Source organism: Astyanax mexicanus, chromosome 14, assembly GCF_023375975.1.
Source record: "Astyanax mexicanus isolate ESR-SI-001 chromosome 14, AstMex3_surface, whole genome shotgun sequence".
NCBI classification, from domain to species: Eukaryota; Metazoa; Chordata; class Actinopteri; order Characiformes; family Acestrorhamphidae; genus Astyanax; species Astyanax mexicanus.
In genome coordinates, this window is record NC_064421.1 from 13683527 (window position 1) to 13693239 (window position 9713).

Genomic DNA, 9713 nt, shown 5'->3' on the forward strand with positions numbered 1-9713 from the left:
TATGACATGAGTCAGGATACAGGGGTTGCAATTTAATATATTGCGACACTGTAAATAAAGTGATATATTGGGCAATATATTTTTTTAAACAACATTTTAGGACAACATGGTGTAGCCTTATTTAGTGGTGGGATTTTAAGCATTGTGTACAATAAACCCCTTCTGCCACCATTTTTTAAATTTCAATAATGATGATAATTATTAATATCATATTTAAAAGTGTTTAAAGAAACAGAACTACAGTCTCTGATTATTAAACTACAATGTGCTCATAAATGGTCAGTGGCTCTAATAAAATGAATTATTAATAGAAAAACAGAGGGGGTGGTAATACTATGGGTAATATGGCTGATACTGATGCTACTTCATGCAGCAAAAAATTGATATGGCAGAAATAAGCTTAAGCAAACTTACATACATTACTTATATAAGCAATTAGTGTCCATCAGCAACCCGATTTAATGAAAGAGATCATGTACAACTTGTGAGTGGAAAACCGCTGGCCCTTTTAGATGCAGTACACAGTGGCTTGCTACTCAGATAAAACCTGGTTAAATGTGGCTTGCCTATGTAGGCCAGGCTTCTGTGGTTTTGAAGGAAGCAGCGGGGCAAAGGTAGTCTGTAAATCGTGATCTTAGACTCTGAACGTACGACCACAGTAACCACACACACTTGCTGCTAGTCGAATCTGAAGTGGTGACATGAAAAACGTGACCAGGACTGGAGGACGTACCGGCGTTGACTGCAGGCTGGTCCATCAAAGCATAGGCAGCGGCTTTCACGAAGGCAGACATGAAGCCCAGTTTGATGTTGTGCTTCTTCAGAAAAGCATCTTTGTACACCTTCCTCATCTCTGTGATGTTGCTAGAGTCAGGGACAAAGAGGACAAAATTAGCATGGACAGCAAGCTTCAGACAGTCATTTCCAGTGGCTGAAGCGGTGCTTACATTAGATTAGAATTAAACACTAACAACGTTTACAGAAAATGAGCTAGACGGTTTTTGATGAATAGTCCACAAGGTTGCTACTGACAGCAATGCAAAATTTCCTGTAGAAGCAACAACCTTGAAGTCCTACACCAGGGATTTTACTGACAGTGGTCTGAGTGTATGATAAAAATGGGGCACTTGCCCAGCTCTTTTTAATTGTCTGTTTTCCTGTCTCTAACTCCGCTTAAGCTCTAGGGTTTCTCCGCTAACAGAATTAGCACCGTCCCAAGACACACACTCTCCGAGAAAGGAGAGAAGACGAGATAAAAATCTTCACTTTCCAAACCTCTCAAATCTTATTGGCCTGTCATAAAAGCCCATAACGTTGCACGCCGGCCGCTCTCCGAGGGCCGCTCTCAGGGGAGGGCCGGGCAGATGCTCTTGGCCCCTGACCGACCGTGCTCCTTCGTCTCCAGACTAACCCTGGCCTGCGGAGTCTTCCTCCATCCCATCAATGCCAACTAGATTTGCGCGAGTACGAAACCACCGAGCAGCCGAAAGCTGACACCACCATTTGCGGCGGGGAGAAATCCTCAAAGTGTCATCTTCTAGAGTGAGGGAGGGGCTCTGAGGACATTAACGTTTCCTTGTAAATTAATAAACCGTGTTTTACCCAAATCTTATCTTTGTTTTACCGACATTAGTCCCAAATATTTACATTCCACGCTTTAAGTGGGCATTGGGTTTCAAAAAGCCTTTCCTGTAGGGCAGATTCCAATCTATAACCATTTGTGTTAGCATTGCTGAGGTTCTAATCAGGTTTGGGCAGCAGGCAGGATTTTCACTGCTCTGGCACAAGACGAGAGTGAACTCTCCTAAGAGAGAGACCCATTGTTCTGTATCGGGAGAACCAATAACCGTCCTTTTAGATTAAACAAACGAGGTGCTTGTAGTGAATCTGACCTCATGTCCACTTCGTTGAAAGTTGTCAACATGGCGCAGGTGTTCTGGGCTTCCTTCAGCCTTTGAGCAATCCTCAGCCTCATACGGTTCATCTTAACCTGCAGGTTGAAAAAACAAAATTAGAATTTATTGGTTTTAAAGTTGCATGATCATGAAATGACAGAAAATGCAGTACTATGTAGAGGTTTTAGGCATCCAAGCATAATAATTAAAGCAATTGCTCTCAGCAATGGGAGAGTACCTAAAACGTGTGTAGTACTTATAATAATTATTATACACGGACAAAAACAGTATTGTTTGGTTGAACAAAAGCTTTGCTAAGAAACAATTTTAAACAGAAGTAAATTTAAAATGTCTCCTTTTGAAAATACACAAGAAGGCAGGTAAAGAAATATTGTAAACTATTTTATTTCCAGCTCATTGTTAATTTAATATGGATGAATCTGCTGATTTCTAAGGCTAATGTGCACTATGACAACCATGAATTTCCATACCACGGTATGTCTTTAAAAAAAAAGTATACAGCTTCAACCCTACACAGCTACAATGTGTAGCTAACTGTCTTTTACTGCTCTAAAAAGAGGATGACCTCAATGCATGCTCTCTTACCCTATGTTCTGACCTGGCCCCCTTGGCTGTGTCTGCAGGTGCAGCAGCAGGAGCTGCAGTTGGTTTGATGGCTGAAACTTCAGGGTGAAGGGGTGGGGGAGAAGCGGGGAGAAAAAGAGAATGTGTGACGTTAAAATCATGGCTGAGGATAAAAGACAACCCATGTGACTGAACATCTTTTAAATAATTTACAGAAAATTTTAATATTTAGTTACAAAAGACATGTGTGTTAAATGCATTTCTGTAACCCAAAACAACTCTAAAAAGCCAGATATTTTGTATTATTAATAAATCATGTTTGCAAACAATGTTCCTCAGCCTTCGTCTTCAGGGCTCACCTGGTTTAGAAGCGATGGGCTGTGCTGGCACTGGTGGCACCGGGGGCATGGTGGTAGGGATGGGCCCAGCTGCAGCAGGGGTCGGAGGTGGTGGGGGAGGGGCTGCAGCTGCAGGTGCTTCTGCTGCTGGGGCAGGGGTCGCCTTCGCAGCACCAACAGCTAAAAACAGCAGGAAACAACAAAGCAAGACACATTAGTTTCCATTGTTTACTGACAACTATCTACTGTGCTGGCAGTACAGGTCACTGTAATTTAAGATTTAAACATTTATGCAAAAATAATCTATTATAATTATGAATGCATTGTAAAAACAGTGACTATAGTATACTCTACCCTTCTAATGTTTATTTTTAAAAAATCAAGGGATGGATACACACACAAAAAATAAAAAGAAAAAAATGAAACTTAGGGTCGACGCAGAAGTATAAATTGGCGAATAAATTTCAACGAATGCTGCCACCAAACATAATATCTAGTCTGATGGCCAAAAAGCTCAAATTGGGTCTCAGGCCTCAGGGTCCCATTGTATGAACCATAGTCAATATTTATGTTTTGGTGACACTCTCCCATGAAGCTTTGGCTGTTCATTTCACCAAAAATTATGAAAGCAATTAAAGCAAAAAACATCCAAGAGAGGAAATATTTTTTAATAGGCAAGGTACAATACCATTAAATGTGACAAACTTTCACTCTTGCAATTTAATACTTGATACAATACGAACCTCCTTTTTTCAGTTTGAACAGAGGAGTGCCTCCTTCCACTTTGCCTCCATCAGGAACCAGCAGCTCCTCAATCACTCCAGCAGCAGGAGACGGTACCTGCACTGATGTCTGCAGAAAAGGAGGAGGAGAAGCACCTCACTGCCACAAACTGCAATTAATCACCTGCTATAATTTAACCTTTATACATCAATCTGTCATTGTTGTAAGTCTAGCAGCTAAGGCTTGATCTGCATAGAGAATAATAGCCATTACACATATTTACACATATTCATATTTGTTGATAAAATAAAGTGAGTCAAAATTGTTTATGCACAAGGTAAACTGAAAGCATGTAATTATGTAGCAATTTTAATTTATTATTAAAACCTTTAATGGCTATTTTAGGGCCGCAATGATTTGTCAATATAATCAGAAATGTTAGTGCCAACATATTGATTCCTTAAACACAATAAAACAAATAATAATACATAACATAATAAAGGACACCAATATTAAAACTTAATATTAATATATCTGTCAATCTAATTACTAAAAAACTCAACTTAAAATAACAGAATTTTGAGGACAAATGTAAACAAAAATATAAATTCTGTTAATATTCACATATTCTACAATCTCCTGAAAATGGAACCATCTGGCATGTTTGTGGCTGTCTGCTATATTTATAGTTATTTTCAGATTAAACTCTTACTTTTACATAAAGGTGCCAAACTATGAAAATTAGGGCTGCACAATATATCATCAGCATGTGCAATGTTTTGTGCAATGACAAACAACTAAATATCCACCCATACTTACTGTGCTCCAATCATTAATAAATTACATTATTAATATCTTGATGTGTTGGATCTTTGATATTAAGCGAAAATTCCTGTATTTTCCAATATTGCGACATATATTATAGGACAATATTGATTAGTGCAGTCCTGATTAATGTCCTGCAAAATTGCCCGAAGGTCCTAAGATTCAAGCTGTTATGGGACTTCTAAAATAAATCATTCAGGTTTTTTCCTTTTACCTTATCAGTCTCAATTTCACAAACCACCTCATCTTCTGTGACTGTGTCACCAACAGCTATAAGACAAGGCAACACAGTTCATGTGAACAATGAATTAATGAGATATAACTATGAGCATAAATGTAAGATATAAACTGTTTTAAATGAGGTAAAAATAAAACATTCATACCTTTTTCCCACCTCACATCCCCCTCTGTGACAGACTCCGCAAAGGCAGGAGTCTTAACAGTGATAACCTCATTCCCTGTGATGGGAAAACAACATTTCAGTTTACCACCAATTACCACACAAGTAATACCACAAAGGACACTCATTTTAGACTGAATTGTTGCATTTTCTTGCAGTAACACTCACTTTAACGAAGATAAGGCATTCACGTTAACTGATTAGTGATAGAGATGACAGAGAAAGCAAAACCCTAAAATAAGCAGGACTGAAAAATTGCAGTCAAGTGTCTTGTGCAGTGGCACAGAGCATTCTAAAACAAGAAACATTATCATTATTGGACAATTCAAAGAGCTTCTTTACCAACAAGTATCTGCAGAGCAACTTCACTTGAATTCACTTAATTTTTTAGTGTAACAAAATAACATCCTACAAAAAATAATGTTAAAATAATTAAAGTAATGTTTCCTTGCAGTGCTTTGTAGGCAGGGCAGCCGGCCTTGACAACAAATGCCACCAGCCTTGACTATTTACCCCAACAACCCCGCCTTCATCATCAAGCAAGAAATCTCCAGCACAGCCAGTGTACTCCAAACTCAGAACAAGACACAAGAACATCTAAAAGTTCATCAAAGGTTCTGCATAGGCCTGTCAAGATAACTGTTTTTAATGAATAATGCATTGGCCCACAAATGATTGAGAAATGATTTTTGTATAATGTTATAAAATATTGTTTTGCGGCTATTAAAATAAATAAATAAATAAATTAATTAATAATAATCATTTGCACATCATATTAAGCAAAATCAGTTTATTGCTGTGTAAATGCTGTAAGTCAAGCAATAAGAACAAAACTAATTTAATGATATGTTATATTACTGGATGTTTCACAGTTTGGTTTTAGCAATATTCTGACATTTACATCTCATCCTTATATAAAAGTATTTATGATACTTGAGTAATTTTGACCTTTATTCATTCAGGTTAGGGTAAATTTCAGAATATTCAAAAAATATTAAATTAATGAATGAAGGGTGTTTTCTGTGAATACAAGACTCAACACAACTCTTACTGTGTTGGACATTGAACAGTAAGGAAACTATAGAATACAACTAGGAACTATAGGATAACTATGCACTTCCCTTTCCTTTCTGAATTCCCACAGTGACAGTTACTTTTTCCATTCACAAATCTAAACCTGGGTTGAGCAACAGGATTTAATTGGAAAAAAATTGGAAATTGCTAAAAAATATGCACTAAAAATATGCAATATCAGCATAGTAAAGAAAAGCTGAATCCTAGTTCCATGCACCCGCCATACCCATCTTTTACAGCATTATTACCAATGAATTACATACTGTGAGCCGCAGTGGTCTTGAAGTATCTGATCTGGAAGATGCTGGGCCTGGTCTCACAATTCCTTTAAGTACAGAAGACATTTTCACAACATTTTAGTGTACATATTTAGAAACGGGAGGGGTAGAAACAGCTGATGCATTAAATTAGACCTAAAGAAATACTTACAAAGTGTCCTTGACTGAGATGCACTGAGAAGATGATATGCCTGGGAAAAAAATCAAAACCATTAACTTTTCAGACTGGATACAAGCAGTGTCAAGACTCTTGCCTACATAATTTTAAATGCATGACGTTTAAAAGAACAGTTTATGGAATTTGACACTTCTTTAAACAGTCTGCAGCCAGCAAAGACCAGAGATTTTGCTAGAGGTCATACCCAAATCTAGTGGGTGACTTTGGGCACAGTTTACTAGTGAACAATCATAATAAAGTTACTGCCATTATTTAAGAACCCAAACATGTTTGTTTAAACTGCTACTTTCAAATCAGACCAGATCAGCCAAGCACATCATTTCAAAATTTAGGTAGAATTTTAGCCTATTCTTCCTGGCAGAACTGCTTTACCTCAGTCATATTCTTTGGCTGCCTCAAGAATACAAGAGAACAACAAGATTACAATCTTACCTGAAGCAGCTCTTCTTGCTAGGACATTGTTACTCTAGAGAAAAAAAAGAGAACCATTAGCCCATCAAGGTCTAAAACAAAAAGTTGCAAAAAAATTACCAAAGCCACAATTAATCACTTCACCAACTCTTTAGCCTTATTAACCATATTAACCACATGAGACCATGATTATAGAAGAGTAAACAGACAGCACTCTTCTGGAAGGAACATGTACTTTAAACCTAGCCCCCCACTAGCTATATTTAACCTGCACAGCTGACATGTTACCCGTCATTGGAGTTGGGAGTTAAATTTCACAATATATGTAAAAGAAAACTATGGGACTAAAAGTTAAAAGACAGCCTTCTAACATAACATTGACTTTGATAAGATTGAATTTAAGAAGAAACACTCAAAAGTCCCGCAACCTGCACTTCCAGATTACAAATTTGTAGAACACAGTTGGAAGGCCCTTTATTGACAGGTACAGAGGTCATAGAGACAAAGATTACACAGAAGGTACGGGAAGGCCTACCAACATACCACCAAGAAACCTATTTATCAGTTATTTTATGTTTCTCAAAGACAAATGCGCTGGTATTGCAGCAATTTTTGCCATTGGTTTTTCCCAAAAAAACATTGAATAACAAATATGGTCTCCAATTCAGTCCTTTTTCTCAAATTGTGTGCCAGTTTACCCTATGCCATAAAACCAACCTCAAAATGGACACATGATTTATTTCAGAAAATAAAACTGTAACCTACAGGCCACTACAGGGTGTAAACAAGTCATGCAAGAAATTAAAATGGACAATATCAAGGTCAGCAAAAATTAATAGGGTCATGTCCATTTATTGTACAATAACAATTATTGTGACAGTTACATTAAGGATAACACTTAAGATTAGAAAGTAGTTGTTTAATAATATAATATAATGTAGTTTAATAAATAAAATTTAAATAAAAAAAAGTAGAACAAACAGACATGGCCTTAATAATTTGTGCAGACCTGAAGATCCACTGTGTTCATTTAATGGGGAGATCACATTAACGCAATGTACTTCTTACATTTTTTTTTAAACTTCTTATTAAATCTTATTATATTGAGTGTTAAAACTTCGTTTGAATTGAATGTCCAAATATTCTTAATAATCAGATGTTTACTGCTTGTTAAAAGACTGTAATTGTAAAAAAAAAAAAAAGAAAAAAGAAATGTTATGATTATATCAGTTGTATAAATTGATAACAATAACAGTGTTTGTGACTAGTATTGTGACTAGGCAGCTTAATGGCATATATATATTAAGAAAGCTGAAAGGTCACTCAGTAAATGAGTTAATGCTGCAGTGTTTACAGAAGATAACTAGCTAGTGTAATCAGCAATTAACCTTTGAATAAAAGTAAAAAAAAAATAATTTCAAGAACACACTACTGCAACAAAATTAATGCAAAGTAAAAGTAATGTAATTATCCTGAGATACTAAGCGATCATTTTGAGATGTTCTCATTATTTTGAGGTAATAACAGATTGTACACATGCTATGTAAAGGCTCAAAATACTGACCTAGACTCTTAAAACTGAGATAGTACCTTTAAAAGTAAGATAGTAAAGTAAAATAATGACTTAGTATCTTACACATAAGACAGTTTCTCAAATGAATGACTTGAGGTTCTTAAAACCTAAGAAAGCAGCTTAAAATAATGACTTTAGTCTCTAGAAAAACGACTTAGTATCATTAACCCAAGCTAGTATCTCAAATTAATGACTTAGTATCGTAAAACTAAGACAGTGTCTTAAACTAATGACTAAGTATTTTGGAAATTAAGATAGAATCCCAAAATAATGACCAAGTATGTAAAAAGATTATATCTTAAATTAACGACTTAGTATCTAATAATTGCGACTTAGTATCTCGGAATAATGACATATTACGAGAAGGTCTATTAAAATGTGTTAAACGGTGTTAGTGAGTTTATAGTGCAACAGTAGTGAAACTAGCTTGGTTACCAAGGTGTACAAGGAGGACTTTGCCATGTTAGCTTAATGCTAGCTAGGAAAATGGAGCCACAAACTTTACAAAGCATATTTTAAAATATACTGACTCCCAACTTAACTACTTTAGTTTAGCTTAGTATTTAAAAACTAGGTGTCAGGTCTGAAATAAAAACAGTGCTAATTAGTTAGGTTAGGATAACTAAAACAACTACTAGACATAACTACAGCAGTTTGTAGCGAATGTGAAACTGGCAAACCAGCCATTTGCATTAGTGTTAGCCTAATGTACAAACCAAAACACGGTGTACAACAGTAAATTAAAGAGAATAAACAAATAGACAGCGTTACTGTAGACACATTGGTATCCTAATAAAGCTATTTCGATAGCTAGCTAGCTAACGCGGTGTTGTCTGACCTCTGTAAACGGACAGATACTGGAGGAGACAGGAAGGTTTAATGCTAGCTAGGTAAGCTGAGCTAAGCTAAACTAAGCTAAGCTAACTAGCATTCAACATGGAAGACCCTTTAGGGAGAGTTTCTGCAATGACCTCAGCCAAGCATTCACTAAACCACAGGAGAAACTGCAGGAATAAAGGCCGTTTCCAGCGTATAAATATGGTGTTAATGCCATTAACTTATCTACATACTTATGTTAATAAACGGTTATCTAGATAACGAGGTAATGGGGTGGGTACGGCAGCGGTGACATACTGCCCTTGGTCCAGCGGGCGAGGCCTAGCAGAGCTACAGCCAGCGCCGCCCGGCCTGCAGCAGCGGCTGCCCGTGAAAGCAGCGCGGGTACAGTCAGCCCTAGACCGCAGGAGCTCAGCGCACGTACCTGCCGGAGGGCGGAGATGGAGCGGCCGAAGGTGCGGGTGAAGCAGCGGGAACGGGACAACATATCGGCAATCCGCGCCTGCCGGACACAGAGCGGTAAAGGCCCGCAGGAGGGAGCAGGAGAAGCGGCAGAGAGACACAACCACGCCGGGGCGAACCAACAGCAGCCAGCG

The 9713-nt window shown here is 37.4% G+C and overlaps 1 protein-coding gene across 1 annotated transcript in view; it reads right to left on the reverse strand.

Annotated features, from left to right (window-relative positions):
* The window catches only part of dlst (dihydrolipoamide S-succinyltransferase), a 13560-nt gene extending 3847 nt beyond the window's left edge, over positions 1–9713 (reverse strand). Inside the window, exons 1-11 of the mRNA XM_015607893.3 lie at positions 9542–9713; positions 6729–6762; positions 6270–6309; positions 6104–6165; positions 4750–4824; positions 4581–4636; positions 3562–3670; positions 2840–2998; positions 2502–2578; positions 1893–1990; positions 734–864 (exon numbers count right to left, since the gene is read on the reverse strand). Of these exons, the coding sequence (XP_015463379.1) occupies positions 734–864; positions 1893–1990; positions 2502–2578; positions 2840–2998; positions 3562–3670; positions 4581–4636; positions 4750–4824; positions 6104–6165; positions 6270–6309; positions 6729–6762; positions 9542–9604 (904 nt within the window). The 5' untranslated portion in view covers positions 9605–9713. The remainder of the gene's footprint in view (positions 1–733; positions 865–1892; positions 1991–2501; positions 2579–2839; positions 2999–3561; positions 3671–4580; positions 4637–4749; positions 4825–6103; positions 6166–6269; positions 6310–6728; positions 6763–9541) is intronic.